General features: G+C 43.0%; 2 protein-coding genes across 2 annotated transcripts; both read left to right on the top strand. All coding sequences in view use genetic code 11, as the record gives it.

The window, feature by feature from the left end:
- Nucleotides 1–8,426: 8,426 nt before the first annotated feature.
- On the top strand, nucleotides 8,427–9,296 carry EGR_02801 (hypothetical protein; the record flags this gene model as incomplete). The annotated part of the gene is made up of 3 exons (XM_024492050.1): nucleotides 8,427–8,495; nucleotides 8,830–8,876; nucleotides 9,167–9,296. 3 exons carry the CDS (start codon nucleotides 8,427–8,429, stop codon nucleotides 9,294–9,296), a joined length of 246 nt encoding a protein of 81 aa, XP_024353544.1.
- Nucleotides 9,297–12,945: 3,649 nt separating this feature from the next.
- On the top strand, nucleotides 12,946–17,006 carry EGR_02800 (hypothetical protein; the record flags this gene model as incomplete). The annotated part of the gene is made up of 4 exons (XM_024492049.1): nucleotides 12,946–13,025; nucleotides 14,069–14,100; nucleotides 14,567–14,678; nucleotides 15,257–17,006. The coding sequence occupies 4 exons, from the start codon at nucleotides 12,946–12,948 to the stop codon at nucleotides 17,004–17,006; spliced, it is 1,974 nt and encodes a 657-aa protein (XP_024353543.1).
- Between the last annotated feature and the right edge of the window lie 2,446 nt (nucleotides 17,007–19,452).

Raw genomic sequence — 19,452 nt, 5'->3', positions numbered from 1 at the left:
CTCTCTCTCTCTCTCTCTCTCTCTCCTCCACCTTACCTCTGGTTGAAAGTAATTTTTGTAAACACTACAAAGCAGGCCACACCCTTGGAATTATTCTTGGTGGTGTGTGTTTGGTGCAGCTTCGGTCCGCCAGTCAATTAAGCGGACGGAGCCGATACTCCGCCCAAATTCATAGATAAATAAGGGTGATGATTATTATTACCATTATTTGCCTTTCATTAAAATTATTTTATGCTGATTTTGATGGTTAGGTAGAATACTTAAATGTCAGGTAGAGGTCTCGGGCCTAACTTCCGACCACTTATTCTCCGCTGTATACCTTATTTGATTTTGATTTTGAATATTCAGTTTAGGATTCTGAATTCAATTTTATGCAATAATTACAAAGCTTTTTGTTTACCAGGGGAAAACAGAGGGCTGATCACTTTTTACCGTTGATGTTAAGGAATATATTTTTCTAGAGTTTACTCAAATCCAGCGCTGCGTATGGCGTAGCTCTGCTTACTGTTGCTACAACTTGGTCAAACTAATTTTAGCATTCCCCTTTGGAGGGGTAATGAAGCAGGGACAGGTCTTCATTTGCCCTGTCACCAAATTGGGCCTGCAACATAGTCTCACAGCACTAGCAGCGGACACGCGGTTCGCCACGGTCATTGGCCCTGAACGCCGTATCCGCGTTAGGGGACAGTTTGAGGAAGCCTGCATAGGCCACCAGTCGCCGCACCTCCCACCGCCTCATCACCGCGCTTTGAAATAGACTGAGATAGGGGAAATCAGCTACCAATGATGCCGAGGGATAGAGAGCCCTGGTACAGTTTGCGGATTTTACTGCCTTTCGGGACTTTATTTTTCCCCGTCATTTAATTCCTTTAACTAACTGCTTGAGAAGCTAAATGGCCTAAATTTGTTGGTCGTGCTTAGATTTTACAACTTTTGCTTGGATCTTAACTCTTTAAAAGCAAACCCAAGCGTACTCCGTCGTTGAACGGAGGCCTGCCTACATGCCCTTACTCGGACAAGGAATGGGGAAAAGTTTCTTCACGTAGATTATCTGACTTGAGGCATGGAAAAATCGTATTCGTCGAAAGGTTTGGACGCAGGCTAATTGCAGTTTTGGAGGAGCCGTATGAGTTCATGGAAATGGTGTCGCAGATATCGTAACCTATTTGCTAACCTATTATATGCTTGATCTAGACGTCTTGAAGTAAGTAAAATAGGCTTAATTTGTAACCGTGGATAAAGATTTCGGCATTCTGATTAGTTTTAGGTATGAAAGTGAGCAAAAGCACTTTTGAAGTTTTTTTCTATTGCAGTGAATATACATTTCGAGGCCTAATTGCGCCCCCATCATAGGTCATGGACCCGAATCCAGCAGTTTTGCATAAATCATCATTGGGTAAATACCATTGATGCGCACCATGCTTTTTGCCTTACAGAAGCGGCGCATTTCTATTGGAGTAGATTTGTAGTGCACAAACAATTATAGGGCCATGAGACTTTTCCGAAGGCGAAAGAAGACACAACACTCAGGCACAATTTGTATTGGTGACGCACAGAAGGGCTGCGGGGGCTGTTGGCAATCCTCGGAGGTGAGACCGCCTGGCGGAGGTACAGAGGCGGAGCCCTAAGTAGCCCATTTCTATGAACGAGAGTTAAACGAACACATTAAGTACTAAGCGATCATTTTGTCTGCTTTTGTAGGATACGTATGATAGTGAATTAGAAAATTTGATAAGAATTTGTGTGGCCTAGACCGATTTGCGGACACCTGGTTACCAGCTACTAAAAGGTAAAGAATCATTATTACTACATCGGTGCTTAAGAGGGATGAAAATAGCCAGACTAGAGGTTTTGCTATCACGGAAAAGGCGTGTTTGATGCTCTTCCAAGGGAGCAGAGTTTGTGTGTAATGATAAAGGCCTTTAAAAAGGGAATAAACGGAGTCTACCAGCTGACCAGTAACATCGCATAACAGAGGCGCTTACCGTAAACACGTGGTTTTTACAGACCTTTCAGCAATGCATCTGGGCCTGCATTTACAATTCTAGCCTTCGGCGGAAATGAAGTGCTGCGCTCCTGCTTTTTTTTATCCAGGCTAATCGCTCCAGGGATGTTGTTAGCATACAACTATTAAGGAAAAAGACTTTATGAAAGCTTATGCAAGGGATTGGACCAGACCTGACTCGTGCAAATGACTTAATGGGAGGGTTTTCGACTATTCACTGTGTGCACTTGGCATTTCTTTATCCATTATAGATACCCGTCTCACTTGACGGAGACGGGGAGACATTCATTCTGAGGAGAAGGATTGAGAGTGAAGCAGACAAAAGGGAATACCACCTTTAAGCCAATAACTCCCGAACGAGTGACGAGGGAGAACATAATACTTGGGGCAGAATACATATTGCCGACGTAGAGAAGGGCTGAGGCGGGGGCCACTGCCACGATCTGGAGGCCATGCCTCCCAACAAAAGCTCCCGCGTAACCAGAACGAAGAGTTAAACAAATAACCATAGTATCACACAATAGCTGCTTACAAAGACACGTGGTAAAAGCTGATAATGAGCCTCATCAAAGGTTTCTTCTTTTAGCACTCAAATAACTCAAAACTGGTGACCTTTGGGTACTTGGCAGTTTGTAGAGGACAGCTGCAATTAGACAAAAAATTTTGCCAAAACACTCGGCATATGAGAAACTTCAAATCGCTAAAGGATACCTCATAAATTAATGCTAAAGTAACTTCTATTGTTGTGTAAATGTGCCCTTCAGTTCTAAGTTTAGATAATCCCCTTTTTCTAGCCAAGTTAGTGGAAGCTCTTGTAGTGAAGTCATGCGAAAAGTACACTTAACTTTGATTAGTTTCCGAGGCAAATAGTCCAACTTGGGACTTCACATGTGAACTCGATTTGTCCATGAATCACAGCCACAAACCCAATTTCCGCATCTGCCCATTGCCTCTACTTAAGTAAGCAGCTTCGAGGCTTTCACAAATTTTTACAATTTATTCAGTGCTCAGGTTTTCTTTCCCCAAAGAAGAAAGCTCAGTGAATTTGATGAAATCGTCTGCACGTTATCTTGAAAAAGGCGAACCAAAGTGTGTTTTGGCGAGGGAGAAGGAGCGTGTAAAATCCTCACCTGCTACGAAAGTTATATTTGCGCAAGGATGGAGGAAATATTTCTCTAAGTCGTAATCTACTACCCTTGTTTAATTGCACACGAATGTCAAAATGTAATATTATGTACCATAAAACACCGCAGTAGTTGTATTGTAGTGTGTCGGGACTTTCCTGAAGATGAGAGAAGACGTAATACTAGGGCAGAATATGTATTGTCAACCTACAGAAGGGTTTGGGTCTACTGGCATGGCCCCAAGGCAAATGTACAGTGGCGGAGCATTTAAGCGGTCCATTCAGCAAAACCGAGTGTTAAACAGCCAGTCAGGGCATTTAAGTACAATCATGTACAACCATGGTATGAGAGGGCTCGGTAAAACCCTAAAACTATAAAACAGAGTCGGAGTTTAATGCTCTATGCATGGATTCATGTACGCCATTTTACGGTGATGTAGCTCCGGTGAAACCCCTGGACATCACTTAATGAATTGGCGAAAAGGCTTAAAGTTTAAGTCTTTCTTTGGGCCATAAATGGGCGATATTAAAATTAAGCGCTACAGCACCACTGTTATGGAATGTCACTTTCTGACAATTTTATGCAAAGCGGTAAAGCAGAAGTTCCCAACCTTTAATGAACAAATTTAGTTGCAAGTGATCAGTGAAATATCCATGTAGATCACAAATTCTTATCCAAGGAGGCTTGAATTTAAACTTAGGCAACTTTTTCTTTCGCAAAATAGACAATCCCTCATCTGATAAATGGGAGCTGGCATTATCTTGACGGGTGCTTCCATAGCAAACAACTTTAGATTGAAGGATGAATCTGGGAATAAGTGGAGTGTAAATGCTTTTCTAAAAGGAATCAAGTGGATAGCAGAAATAAAGCTGGCAGTAAGACAACTTGTCCGGTGATGCTACACATCGCATAAAGAAATGGGGAAGTCAGCTAAAGAATGGAAGACGTGGATCAGAATATACAAAATCATGCAGCGCTGCAAAAGCAACTCGTCTGCCTTTAAGAAAAATTTTGCCATTAAATAATACAGAGACATATTACTTCCTTAATTGTTGGATTAACTCTCGGTTTTGTTGACGCGGCAATTAGGAACTCCGCTGAGCGATCTGGCTTCCGGGCTATGCTAGTAGCCCCTAGCCCATCTGTGCGTGCGGTATTATGCCCCCCTTCGTCTTCGGGGAAGTGTCAGGGCGCTGCACGCATTTGCTATCCGCAAACATTGCTATTTGGGCCTTTACGGACAAAGGATCTTTTCAGGCATAGCCTTCTGCCCTCCATGGGTGCAGAAGTTGCCTCCATCGACTGTATGGGTCGTGTCAGAGGCCGGTGTGTCAGTAACCGTACCCAGATGACAAGATTGGCAAGTCACTTGACTAGAATTGATGTGTTGTGCCTTTCTTGAGAAGGAGTATTCTGGCAGAAGGGCTCAAGTAAGCGCGTGGTTTTACGACTGAGTGAAGTAAAACAGACACTGGATTATAAAGAGATCCATTTCAAAAATGGTAAAATGAGATAGTAGTGGTCAATTCTGATGTCCAGATTTCGCAGTTGAATATATAAAATGCCACTCCTACTGTTTAAGTTTGTAACAAAGCGCCTACGCACTTTCCCTGATATACTTTAAGTTTACTTCTGAGGGAGGATTGTCTATCACTAGTGTCTCTTCACCTAAACACAACATTATTCCGTATGATAGCCAGTTAGATTTTGGGGAGAGATGATTTTGCATTTTCTACTTGTTTTAAATCGCATTATGTCAAGTGTGAGCTAATTTTGAATAAGTTTGCTGGACAAACTGTAATGCTTTGGCCATTGGTTTAAACGCTTTGTTGGATAGTAAAACCAACGAGATAGAAATAGCTGGGCAGTACTGAACTGAGAATAAAGGGGCAAGGAAGAACAGAAGCAAAACAGTACTCATTTTAAAACGATGTTAAATCATGTCCTTTGCCATTTGACCTTGCTTTAAGGCCAGTGCGCCTACGACTGGCCGCAGACACGCTTAATGGTCAGCGCGCTCCTCCTTCCTCCAACACAGTTTCCAAACAGGCTAAAACTCCAATTCTAGGGAAATTTTTAAGAGAGAGGTAATTTTGCTTCAGGACATTTTCTCAGCTGCACGCAAATTCGATGACTAGTGCGGTTGACTAGTGCATGTTTTTCCATACAACACCGCTTACGGTGTGGTGGCCAACGTGGGAGGGTAACCAAGGAGAGATCCGAGAACGACGTTTAAAGGAGAAAGGGGCCATGTAGTACTTTGATTGCTTGTTTACCTCGGTGATTTTGGTTTTACGGGGACTTTCAGCCGTCTGGCCGCCAAGCCATGCCAATAGCGTCGCCAACCCTTTTGCACGTAGGCAATGTTTACTCCAGCCTACTATTATGTCTTCATTCGAATTCGGGAAAGACTGGAGGCAGGGCTTAGCAACGGGAAGAAAGTGCACTCTCAAAGCTTCCTTTCCAGTTTCAAACGTCTATATAACATTATTTGTCTTCTATCCTATGATTTACCCAACTTAAACCTTTAATCTTGAACTTTTTTTCCACAATCAAATGCCCTGGCTAACTCTTATGATGGTGTTACATCATGTCGCGTATGTCTAAATTTCATCATGCAGCACGACGGAATGACAATTTAGAGATGGAGGCCTAAAATAATCCTGGCATGGCGTGTCATACTGACGAATGAGCCATACGATAGGAAAATGGATGATGATTGTGGACATATCCCAAGCCTTACACAAACGCACTCCACTGAGAGTACAAATGTCTTCAGAATGTGCAATTTTCACCCGAAATTAGTAGCACTAACTACTCTGAGAATTCCTCATGTTAAGAAATGCGTTCTACCTTTTTTAAGGAAATAAAATTCGGTCTTTGATGAAGATCGAAGCTGCTAATTAACAATATGCGAATGTCCCTTCGCATGGTCCGAAGGAGCCCATGGCGTTTTGTTAGGGAGGACAACCACCTCGGAATATTATTTTTAAAAAATATTTTTAAATGTCCAAAATACCACCAATATTTTGAGATATTGTGGTTTGATACTAATAGAAATGTGACCAATAATGAAATGAAAGCAATAGCTTCTCAAATTTTGCATCAAATTACTTCAACCGATCCAACATTATTAAAATCATTTGAATGGAAACGATGAGGTAGAAGAAGGAGTGGATGCCCAGTAAATTAAAACTGTCTTATTAGCCATAATGAAATAAGTGTGCCACATTTTAATACCATTTCATAGGTCTGTGGAAAAAATATTTGATTTAATGGTGTAGCCCGCCAAGACTTTCCCAAAGGCGAAAGGAGACATGACGGTCGGGCAGAACATATATTGTCGGAAAAAGGAGGGTCTGGGGGACTACTGACATGGCTGGTCCGGATACGAGTCCACCCGGCAAAGGTACGGTGGCACTTTTTAATTTATGAACAGCCGTTAAATTTGTCAGACTGCCAGTGCAAGTGTCGGTGGCACCACAGAATAGCAGACAAATAGGCGTTAGTTGTCAATTCGCCTTGGAGATTCTGGGAGAGGGCCCTATTTCCTCTAGTAAGGAAAGATTGACCATTTAAGCCATAGGCAGGTCAAAAATTTCCCTAATGATGTGCATTAATCGGAATTTACTTTTATTATTATGCAAGGTTAAAATCCATCTTCTGAGCCTGTTTCGCCTCTACTTAATTAAATGGAGCCAGCAGTACACCCTCGCTAGGCGTTGCTTTGTCAAGTGCTGCTGGCATCTGATATCCACCACCTCCCTTTGCCTTTTTATACCGTTTTAGCTCCACCATACTATTTACTGTTTTGCTTCTCATAGGTTGGTTTGATTTTTTAAATTGTATGAGATTCATCCAATTTCCTCCTATACATCTAGCTGGTATAAAATAGCTACTTAAATAACTACTTATACGGGAAATTAGCTTTCCTCCCCTCGCATAAATGGATATTATTTTGTTTAATTTTATTACTTAAAAAGAAGACGAAATGGCTTTATTTACCGCAAGAGAACTTCGAACGGAGGATCGAGAGGCCACCATATTTGCCAGTTTTGCTTTGCCATATACGTTTCAAAGGAAAAGCTCCAATCACATTCAGCACAAGCTTTTATGACCTTTCATTAAAACAATAACGTATAATTAAAACCCAGTTAGTGTTTAGAGAGACAGAGAGAGTGAGGGCTTCTAATGCCTGCAATAATTTGTCTTTTTTTCTTGCTTAGCTAAAAATAAGGCGCATCTGGCATTGCGATTAATGGAGGGCTATGAAGGAAACGCATTAGGACTGCCCCATTTCCACCCAGGACCGGTGATCACAGGGCATATGCTGGAACAATCACTTCACTTTTCCCCGGATTTGAAGTGACTTTTAGAAGAGATCTGCAGGTAATCCATCTTAACAGGGCATTTATTTACCAGGAGACTTAACCTGGAAGCTGTTATAGGAGTGGGAAATTTCCTGACCTTCATAACAAAGGCGAAGTCATCATGGCGAAAGGTCGCTAACGTCACTGACTCACCTTCTGTCAATTACTGTACCCACGCTGCTGACGTTGTAGGGGCATTTTACACATCACATTGGTAAATTTCTTTTAAACAACTTTGGACCCGGTTCAAAATAACTGGTCGAATTTTTAGCTCATTGCTTCCAAGACCGATCCGAATTTCACCATCATCAATGTTGATCAGTGGTGTTATACACTGGTTTGTTTGACTTCTGGTTTTGGTAAGGGGGCCAAATAGGGGCTCCGCCATAGTACCTTTGCCAAGGAGTAGACCTCCAACTCTAAGCCATAATCCCTTCAAAATCTTGACAATATATGTTCTACTCGAGTATTTTGTAGTCGCTTGCCTCTGGGAGAGCCTTGAAGGCGGTGTGCAGAGAATCGCATGCCACTTGGGCTGAATGTTTACCACTATGTTTTTTGTGTAAAACTAATCTATTAATAATTTTTTACTTGCTTTGCTCATCTTTTACTGTTTAGTGCCCACGTTGATTTTCAACACAAAATTTATGAGCTCAACCTTTTTTCTTCGTTAATGTGAATGCATTCAATCAAAAAATACACTCAGGAAGAGCATTAAAGTCCCCCACACTTAGCATTTGTGGCAAGTAATGGGAGTGCTGTTATTTTTAGGCGTACGTTCTCTAAATCTTTTATGGCATCTGCGTTTTCTCAGGCGCGGCTTTTTTTGGATGAGAAATTTCCTCGCTCAACGCCCTGGCAGTATCAAGACACCTGCTTTGGATGGGCATCTTCTTCAAGCAAATAGCTGTTAATTTTTCCTAGCCAATGGCAATTAAGCCAACTGACAAGTTGCAATCCGGACGGCCATTGTTTAAGGCTCAAGATTATGCCGAGGTAACAGTTGGCTGTTATGCCTTGGATATGAAGTAGCCCAGATTTTCCAAAAAACACAGTCCTTCCTTTGTTTAGAAAAGGGGAAGAATAAAATAACCTGGGTTGATAAGATTGTTAAATTAAAATTAATACAATATCCCCATAATTTGTTTAAACCTTAAAAATTAGAATACCGGCTCAATACGAATATGAATGCGCTTAACTTGTATACGAATATTACGAATTGGATGACAATTTGCGGTCGTCAAAAACTTGAAAGGTTTAACCAATGTGGTGGATTAGAATTACTTGATTTAGCAACTCTTTGTTTCAGTTCATTTTGTTTTATTTTTAGCTTTGCCAAGTGTCCACCTCTCGTTCTCTCCCCCTCTCTCCGCCCCAGTAGGGCAACAATCAACAAACTGCTTTAATAACTATGAAAAAAAATCTAATGCTTAAACTTTTGACTTTATTTTTCATCTTTTTGCAGTTGGTAGTCAAACAGGATTTATGGGTAAATTAATTCCACTTAGTTGCCTTAATTTGAAGGCTGTAAAACTAGTGAAAGTCCTGACCACAAGAACGACCCAAGCGCTATTTTTAGGCCTGTTGAATTGTGTAGGTATGGCAGTGGTAAATAGAAGAGAGACTTCCCCAATTTTATTAATTAACTTAATTTTATTTGGTTTTAGAAAACCTCCTCCTCCTCCTCCTCCCCCTCCTGGGTGGGCCCGACCACCCACTCACCAGTCAGCGCGAGCACAGCTCTGCAACAAAATCGATAGTCCTGAATGGATCGGACCACACGTGCTGCCACTTTGACGCATTTCTTTGTTTAAGCTTTCCCCCTCTCTCAGTTTAACCAATTTGCCTACGCCCTTGAGTCAGGGGCTACCGCATAACATCAAAGCTTTTTCCTTCTGTTACAGTCGTAAAAAAATTAAACCGTCTTGAGGGCTTATTGTATAGTGCTGAAAAACGTACCATTTGAACCCATTATTCAATAATATATAATTATGTAATGTGTAATACTTTGGTCGTTTGTTTAACTCTCTACTTTCGATTAAGGGGCCACTTAGGTGTTCCGCCATCTTAGCCGGGTGGGCTGGGCCTCTGGTCTATGCCAGTGGCCCGAGTGTTATGCTTCTGCCTGAGTATTGTGCTTTCTTTCATCTTCAGGAGGGTCTCTGAATGCTGGGGGGCGTATAAATTACATTGCCTTCGCATTTCTTCTTATAGTTGAGGCAACTTCTTAAGGAGGTTCTCCTCCATTGGATCACCAAACAGAGGTGATTTGACCAGGCCAGAGACCCACTGCAAAAACATCGATAATTTTGCCGTTCACTATGAAAAAAAAAGAGCTTCATAGAATTCACGTGGAATAGATTGCAAGGTTTTCCATCAGGTAGTTGTTTTACGTGGACGAACTTGGTAACCACATTCCTACAAGTTTCCAAATAGACTAATTTGGTTGAACAACTGTTTGTTCCATGGCTCTAGCTGAGCAGTTTTCCTAGGATCCTATGCTCAAAATTAAGGCAACTATCATCTCTTCAACTAGCCTTTATTGCTATCGACTAGAAGTATCGCAACCAAGTACAAAGTTGTTAAACTTTTAGGTAGAAGATCGTATTTTTCTGCTCAAAGGCTACATCGGTGGAAATCTTTTGAAGGCAAAATGAAAATGAATTCCTCTCCAAAAATTGGATAATTATCCTAATCGCCTTTCACAGTTTGAACTCAAGCGGTCTCCAAAACGTGGCAAATTCTCCAATATCCTAACATCTTTTGATTTAGCGAAAAGTTTTATTTTTCGCAAGAGCAGGTCTTTCGAGGGCGTCCTCCAAGCATGATTGCATGCATTGGCGCATGGCAGCGCATGCAAACAGGCTTTACCTCCCAAAACTGCTTTTTTTCTCACTGAGGCTTGAAAGAAAGGCAACTGTGTCAAAATTTACCAAGTTTGCCAATTTTATTCCAAGATAACAATTTTCCGCAACATTGACTTGCATTTAACACACGACGTGATAAATGATTCGGCATGCCCGAGTTGGTATGGAACTGAAGGACAAGAAGGATCCTTGTGAGAATCACTTTTCTACGAAAGTGGAAATGTATGTACCATTTTAACTACTCAAACACCTCAGATAGTTCACTCCAGGAGCATCAGGTGGATGTCTGTAAGAACATCAGCGGAAGATTTTCTCATTGTTATCTATTGTAATTCAACAATCACGCATTCAAAAGTAACATCATTCCAAGACGCATTGAGCTTGAAGTAGATGACGCCGCAGAATTGTCTTGATTGGAAGGTACTGACACCGCTTCAAGCCTTTTCTTCTCGCTGCAAGCCATTTTCTGGTTCAAACGCCAACGACGACGGCAGTTGGCAGAGTCTATTGAGCTTCCAGTATCTTCTCTACAAAAAGTCAAGGCTTTAATGACCCTCCCCATCCCTTCTTGCCAGGCACTCGTGATTACCCGCTTCCTTTGTCAAGGAACTGACAGGAGGCTAATCGACTTCAAACGCACCCCATTAAAAATGTTCATTTATGAGAGTGGCTCCGGTAAAAGTGCTTTTAATTGCTCTGGGCTTAACTACCAGCTCCACTAATTCCCCATCCATTCGTGGGATCAGAGATGAAAATGAGTTTATGCTCTGGTCTTTGCTTTTCTTTTCTTACACAACTCCAACTCCCAAACACTGTAGTTCATACTTGAATTAGATAAAATCACTGCAGTGGCATAATTTTAGCTCTTAACTGCAGCAAGTAAAAGGGAGCATGTTGTGCAGATCCATCAAACTGGCCCTGTCAATCCACTACCCCGTGAACCATTGTGGGAGCAGTTGATTTGGGCGTTTTCAACGCGAAACCCCCTTATCATAACTGACAATTGTTCTCGGTGTCCCTCTTCTGGATCTAAGCCGTACCATGAGAAATGCAGAATTTGGCCCCCCCCCCCCCTGCCAAGGGGGATTTATGCCTACCGTGGTCGGAAAACGAGGCATCACCGTGCATATTTTTATAGTGATATACTTTCCTTCCGGTTTTTATCGCTTTAACAGTATTAAAATTCCAAAATGGGTTACAAAATTAGAGTATGATAAATGGAAATCCAAACTTCGTTTTGAAGTTTTCGTTGTCGGTTGCAACCTTCATTTGAGTGAAAGCGACACCATCAACGTGGCCCTTCCCTTTTTGTGACATGGTAACTCAGGCGAGATCTGGAGAAAAGAAACGTCCAAATGGTCTCCCATATATGTGTTTCTGCTTTGTTACTGAAAACGTCTCTCTCTCATGGACATTGTTATCATCTGTGGTGCAAAGGAATAGTACTTGGGAATTCACTACGGCAATTATTGCTGCCTTCCTCAATTTGCTTTACACTTCGCCGAGTCACAAACCATCAATCTTATTTACCCAGGGTCAGAGGTGCTACAACTGTATAAGTGAGAAGCATCGAATTTTAAACAAAGTGCTTTAAGAAGCGCTTGGTACTTATTAACTGGAAATTATTACCTTATTGCGCTGGAATGTGCCTACAACTGGACATACGCGATGACCAACACATTACTCCTTTCTAAAAAGGATGAAAATTTAGATCTAGTAGACATCGATGGTGCAGCCACATACCCTCCTAGTTTTACGATAATTCGAGAACTGGTGCGGTTGGTCGTCGGTGTTTTTTCCTATAGTGCCGACTACGCTGTGATTGCTGACGCTGGAGGCTGACCAGGTAGAGTGCTGGAGACGAAACTTAAAAGAGGAGAAGCGCTATGCAATTCGATGGTCGCTCATTTAACTCTCGGTTTTGGTAACGGCAACTAAAGGCTCTGACACTGTACCCTTGCCGAGCGGTCTGGCCTCCGGGTCATGCTAGTAGCCCCCAGCCATTCTGTACGTTGGTAATACATATTTTTTCCCCATTATTCGGTCTTCTTTCGTCTTCGGGGGAGTCTGACGGCTTCTTTCGTCTGTCCTACTCCATTAGAGACCCCGATACTTGCTTGAATGAGTCTGTCTAGATCAAGATTGATACTTTTCATAAATTACTCCAAAATCTTTACCACTTAACCAAGATTACGTTATACAACCCATGGGAAGTAATATGACCCATACAGCGCAATACTGAGCGCAGCGACATTTACCTGGGCAAGATCAGCCAATTGTTTAGATAGGATTTTCTTTGTTGGATGCCGGTATCAAAAATGGAGTGAGTAGCTAGTCTGGCAAGTGGACACACTGGCAGATGTTCTGTTAGGAAGGAATAAAGGGGTAATTTAGCTGCACATTATACTTACAGCTTGAGATTATAACAAATCACAAAGGATTTAGCATTCATACGATTAGTATCACCTATTTAGTTGGAGGTTCATAACTGTGTCGTAATAACGCCCACAGGATCAGCGATGCTGCGGTAGCTGTCACAAGACCCTACCGCTTGCCGCGCTTCGGGGACTAGTTAGCAGATGTTTGTGAATTCAGCGGTAAGTCCGGCGGACGAGATGAACGGTGAGATAGTGGAGCACTGCGCCAAACGTTGGCACCGGTATGTCATAATGTTTATGTGAGGAGGAAGAGGAGAACGAGTAGTTGCCTCTTACGAGTCGCTCCGATTGGCCCAGAAAAATCTGTTAGCGGAGACGAAAAACAAATCCTAATTTTACACCACTTCATCATTTTTTAGTAAAGCTAGCAATGATGCGATTCAACGATTTGCCAAATGAATAGGCAAAAAGTCCCCTAAAAGATTTTTAAATCTGTAGGAAGATATGTATTGGTTCTGTTGATCTAACAATGCTTGCTCGGATTCGGTAAAGGATTCACTTAGGTGTTTCACTATTGTACCTCTGGTGGATAAACTGACCTCTAGGCCATGGCAGCAGCCCCAAGCCCTTCTGTTCGTTAAATATATGCGATCTGTCGGAGTATTTTCTTTCAACTACAGGGAAGTCTTGAAGCTCTGCATTAGTGACAACCCCGGTCGTAAAGGACAAACATCCCGATTTCTGTTACCGACTGCTAAACCTTGACTAGACTAGACGCATGTGCTGTGAAGACCGCTAATTGAGGAGCTGAAAGTGCTGTCTGCCTTCAGCATCTACTTCAGTCTCATAGTCTACAGTAATAATATTAACAGTGAAAGTAACACTAGCCGTGAATCAACTCAAAAAGTTAGTTACTGAGCCGTCTATGGTAACTATGTGTAGGTATCACTTATGTGAGCTTGCGATACCTCCTTTTTCACTTCTCTACTAGCTGGTTAGACCCAGGTGCATATGGCTGGGCAGCAATGAAGTGAGAACAAGGTGGGAGGGAGAAATCGACGCAAGACTTTATTCCCAAGGAACTATGTTAAACTCTGTCCTTTGTTATGTAACTCGGCTTTTGGGCCGTTGTTCCCACGACTAGCTATGGACACGCGTGATGGCCGGCACAGGCTCCGTCCCCATTCCCAGTCCTCATGTAGGATGAAAATCCAGATCCAGTAGAGTTGCTAAGATGGATAAGTGATATTTCGGTCAAGTATCCTATTAGTTGAGTAGAAATTCGATGACTGGCGCAGTTGTTTGTGGGTATTTGTCCTCACAGCGCCGGCTACATTGTGATGGCTAAGGTGGGAGGTAAACCAAGGGACGGCTGCAAACGACGATTAAAAGAGGAGGGGAGAGGCTATGTAGTAATTTAACTGTTTGTGTAACCCTCGGTTTTGGTAACAGGCCACTTGGGTCTGTACCAATTTACCTATACGAGTCAGTCTGACCTTCAAGACATGCCAGTAGCCCCTCGGTCCTCCTGTACACCGACAATGCATACCCTGCCCAAGTATCAGGTCTCCTCTCAGGATGCTACACTTTATTTTAAAGTTATCATCTTAATATGATCCAATTATTTCAGCATCTTGTCACAGGTTTCCCAGCTCTTTGTTCTAACCAATAAGATGATTTTCTTAAACTATAATTTTGAAATCCGCGGCACAGGCAAGTCCAATAACTAGAAATAGGTGAATGTGGATGGACAGTTAATGGGCAAACTTTTTATTAAAAAAAAGTTCAAAGGTCAAAACAACTGATTGTTTGTTTACTTTAGGTTACGATGACCCCGGCAGTCAGGAGGGCAAGGGCTGCTTTACGCCTATGACCTCGTGCAATCGCCGTGGTCCCTTCCCACATTTGGCCGTTGCATGCCCGATTAGACGTCAGTGAGGACAGCAATTCCAACGCCACATTTTATCTCCTTTTTTTAATTATAGCTTTACGATGGCAATTGAATGCAGCGATTTGCTCCGCGTTAGGTAGCGAAATGGGAAGAATTCTGTGGTCGTAATGTGATTTCACTGAGAGATAGTTGGTAAAGTTCAAGGAAAGAAAGCGCTTACGACAGTTGGGCGAAAGGAGTCTGAATTTGTTCATTTTATGCTAAATGGAAATGATACCGGGGGTCTTACAACGGGCAAGACAAACATTACTTATTATCACATTTTAGTACTAAAATCGAGATAGGCAAATAGGAGGCAAGGGGGCTATCCCACGTTGACAGAATTTACATGCTTTTGTTTACCTGCTCTGCTAAATAAATTGTTGCATTCGTGTTAAGTTTCCTACATTTAACCAATGGTGAAAAACAAAAAATTACCACTTATTACTTTATTAGACTAGTAGAAGGTGATTTTCCAGCGAACTCCTTAGTTTCGGGCACTACCACCGCCCTAGGATCCACCACATTAGGTGAACCATCATCGACAAATATCATGTGACCTTCAACGCCAACGGATGTCAGCATGTCAGAGTCCACGGCAAGGCGCTCTTTTTCTCTACGCAAAACGGCTACCGGTGTGGACTTTCCAATCCCAGTCAATTTTGAGGAGACACTCAAGGGTGTGAAACCGCCCATTATTCCACCCCTGTTTAGATCAGTATGTGAGGAAATTCTTGCACGGATAGCCTCCCGTCAATTGAGCATTCTCCCAGCTCCCCTAAGCACTCTCTTTGTCAATGCCGACGCCATTGCGGGAAATTTACTGTGGACTGCCCGGATCGATGAGGTTATCAAACTGCTTCATTTTGAAAAAAAGGGTCTAAGTGAAAAGCAGAGGATACTCAAACGCAAGGCAGATCTGGAACCGCATCAGACGAGTGTCATTACTCGTGCCATGTTCCGGTACATCGAACTCTGCTCCGAGGGGATTGACTTAACTGTTAACTTTCCCGCTTATGGTTATCTGGTTCTGGGCCCGCCTCCACAGAGTGAAGGCAAACCAGACATAAAATCCTACATACGCTCTCTCGATTCATTCATTCGCGCAGCCTTGGAAAAAAATCCTATCAAACGTGATATTTTTTGCTATTTTATGCATTTCATGTCCCAAATCTATCAGCTAATGGGAGACAGTTATCGGTCGCAGCCAGCTCTTTGTGGAATGACTCGCTACCTTTTGGCAAATCGGTTTGGTGAGGAGATGATCTCGCTCTACTGTACAGAATGTGGATTAAGGATAGAGGAGAGCCGTAAGGGTTGTCAGGTGTGTTCTGATATAGCAACCCATATTAAACCACCCTACCGAACGCAAGTTATCGATATGATGCTGGAGTACATCCCCCTCTCCTATTGGCGAGAAAAGTTGAATGATCCACGCCGTGGCTTGGTGGAGCAAAGGGAGACATCCACAAAAATTGAGGAACTCAACTTCATCACTCAGGCTAGAACGGTGTCAAGTGTGGGTGACTTTCCGCATTTTAAAGCGACCTCGGATAAGGGAAGAATGATTTCTAAAAAGGGCCAAAAAAAATCATTGGTAGGATCTAGCGGAAATAATGGAGTATCGCTGCGTAAATCACGAACTTCGACTGGAGTAAACATTGAGGAATTGAAAAGGAGTATGAAAATTAAGGACAGTGAAGAGAGTGCAGAGAAGAGTGGTGACAATCAAGGGCCTACTAGCAAAAGAAAGCCGGAGGACCTACTGAGAATTGGCATAGGTAGTGATGGCACTGATGGAGATGGCATTGGAGGTGCTACCTTTGGTAGTGGTCGCAGAAACGGTGGCAATGGTGGTATTAGCGGCCCTAAAAGTATTGGTGGTCGCCGCAGTGGTGGTGTTGGTGAAGCCGGTGGGAGTGGTATCATCAGCTCAGCCCTACGAAAAGACTCGACCTCCTCCATATCACTCACCCGTAGACAGACACCTTCAAGTGTCATGCGATCAACCCTGTTTACTACTCCTCCTACTCTCTCCCACGAATCAACGGGGTCAACAACAACGGAAAGGATGGATAAGCTCAACATCTCCACACCAAGGAGGCAAATGAAAAAGAAGCAGCGCAGGGCGCGTTCGAGAACGAGGAAGCCGGGGGGTCGCAGCCCCTCAAGGAAGAATCGCCAGAGAACGAGGAGTCCAGGCACGAAGAAGAAAGGTCGTGCACGCTCTCCAAAGAACAGGCGAGGAGCGGGAAAAAGTCGTGGTAGAAAACGGGCCAGAAAGACACCACGTTCGAGAGGGCGGAGGAGAGGCCGAAGTAGACGACGCTAGCGAGCTAATCTTATGTTTCCTGTATAGTTGATGCTTTTTCTAGTAAAAATTACCAATGGTTGATAAAGCCTTCACCCAATCGTCCCACATGGATATTGTGCAAGTGTCTGTGAAAAGAATTGGGTCATAGATGGATGTTTTTGGTTTCAAATACAGGGAGCTCATATTCCTCATGTTGGGAAGGTAAAAGAAGTGGGGCAATGAAGAAAATTATTAATATAAGCTAATCATTATCCCTTAGCCGTTCGTGTTCTCTAATCTATGTGTTAGTGTTTCTCCTGATAAGAGTATTGAAGTCACCACTTTGATTTCGGCCAATCTAGGATTGATCGGTTAAATGAAGTAGAGGAAGACTCAGAAATTCTTCAAAACCAGCATAGTTTCTCACTGAATTTTGCAGTTAATTTCACAATACCACAAGTCAAGAACGAAACCCCGACACACAAGTGTAAGTGAAATTATATCCACCATTCACTGGATAAACTCATTTATAATTCCACAGCACAATCAAAGAGGAACTAATAGAATGGGTAACAATAAATAAAGTCAGAGAAGAAGCGTAGCAACTCGAGCCGCAGCGGAAATTGTGATGAGCCATATCATCGTGGAGGAAGATTTGTGAAAGCGGAGAAGAGCTCGGAGGCTGCAGTCACGGCTAGGAAGCCGCGCCGCCAAACGGAAGTAGGGCCAGTGGAGTCCGACTAGCCTGCTTAATTTAACCTACAGTTAACCCCAAATATCCTAACCAAATAGTTTTTTCTGGGATTAAAAATTGTGCGTTAAAGGCATTTGTAAGATAATATTACGTTGCAAATAAATGGACAAAGTTGTAGATAATTTCAAATTAAAAGAAAAAACCGTTTTATAAATAGGGAATTGAGTGCTCCTTTAGATAATTTTGTTATTACAAAATAAGTAGTTCGCATTTAGCGCCCTGGTCTCCTGAAGTCAAAAGAGGTCACAAGCCGAGGTCAGAAAATGTTTTGCTGATGCACAGAACGGTTGGGGGACCACTGACATGGCCCGGAGTCCAGGCCACCCGGAAGCGATACAATGGCAGAGACCTTAAAGGCCGCCTTACCACAATGAAGGGTTAAACAAACAATCGAAGTGTTGCATAGCACCTCCTCTCAATTTGATCCTCGTTCCCGGCGCTCTCCTTGGCCGACCTCCCGCGTCGGATGTCCCATATTATTTAGTGCTGCACGGAATAGAACATCCACAATTCAATCCCACCAGTCAGTGAGTTTGAGAGCAACCGGACCCTTCCAGTGACTCCTCTAAATTGGAAGATCCATCTTTTTTGGGAAATGCATTGGGAAAAGAATACTGGCCCCAAAAGCAGAATCATGTAGCAAAGGAAGAAAGTTAATGCAGTTTCGTGGGGATGCGATTTAGCCTCTGTTCCTCCTTGCCACATTGTTCTCACTTCATTGCTGCCTAGCTATATTTATCACGGTTCTATCCAGCTAGTAGAAAGGTGGTGGAGGTATCACGAGTCCACTTAACTGACGTATTCATGCAGGCACCGTAGGCATCTCCGTAGCGAAATTTCCCAGATTTTTCACGGCCAATGTCGCTTCAGTTGTTGATAGCATTCCTGCAGGCCACGGGAGTGGGGCAGTTACCGGTGGGGAAGGTCACAGATTGCCATCCCGGAGCATTTACCCTTCTTTCGTCACGCTCAAGTTTGACACTCAGCACAAGAAATCGAGATGGTTGTCCATTAAGACCAGCTTTGCTCTCCGCTACGACCAAGTCAACGCACCAACAATTTCCTGAAGTCAAAAGAAGACATAATGCTGGGGCAGAATACGTATGGCTGACGTACAGAAGAGTTGGGGGGGGGGCTACTGGCTGTCTGGCAATACCTCTATAAAGACGTCAGTGAAGTGAACACGCGATGCCTTGTCGACTTTTCTACTAGCTGGCCAGAACCCAGATAAATGCAGCTAAGCAGCGCTGAAGTGAAAAAAATGCGTAACAGGGAGGAATAGATGAGAAACCCTACTCCCGGAAAATTTGCTAATTCTCCTCCTTTGTTATTTAACTCGGCTTTTAGGTTAGTATTCCTGCAACTAGTCATGGAAATGCGTGATAATCTGCACATTCCCAGTCCGTACAGAAACAAAGCCCATACCCAGTAGAGTTACCAAGACGAATTGGTGATGTAGCGGTCAAGTACCTCATCAGTTGCGTACATGTTTGACAACTAGTGCGGTTGGTTCGTGAGTTTTTTTTTATGGTACCAACTTCGTTGCAATGGCTGACGAGGGAGGTCGGCCAAGGGGGCCACTCAAAAGAAGAGAGGGGAGCTATGACTTGCTTCGATTGTTTGTTCAATCCTTAATTTTAGTTGCGCAGGTACTGAAGAGCACGATTACTGCACTCCAGCCCAATGGTATGACCCCTGGGTCATGCCATTAGCCGCCAAATCTTTATGCAC

The sequence above is a fragment of the Echinococcus granulosus genome (assembly GCF_000524195.1).
Source record: "Echinococcus granulosus chromosome Unknown EG_S00013, whole genome shotgun sequence".
Lineage (NCBI taxonomy): Eukaryota > Metazoa > Platyhelminthes > Cestoda > Cyclophyllidea > Taeniidae > Echinococcus > Echinococcus granulosus.
Note: the sequence above shows the minus strand (reverse complement) of the source record. Positions and strands in the feature narration are given on the sequence as shown.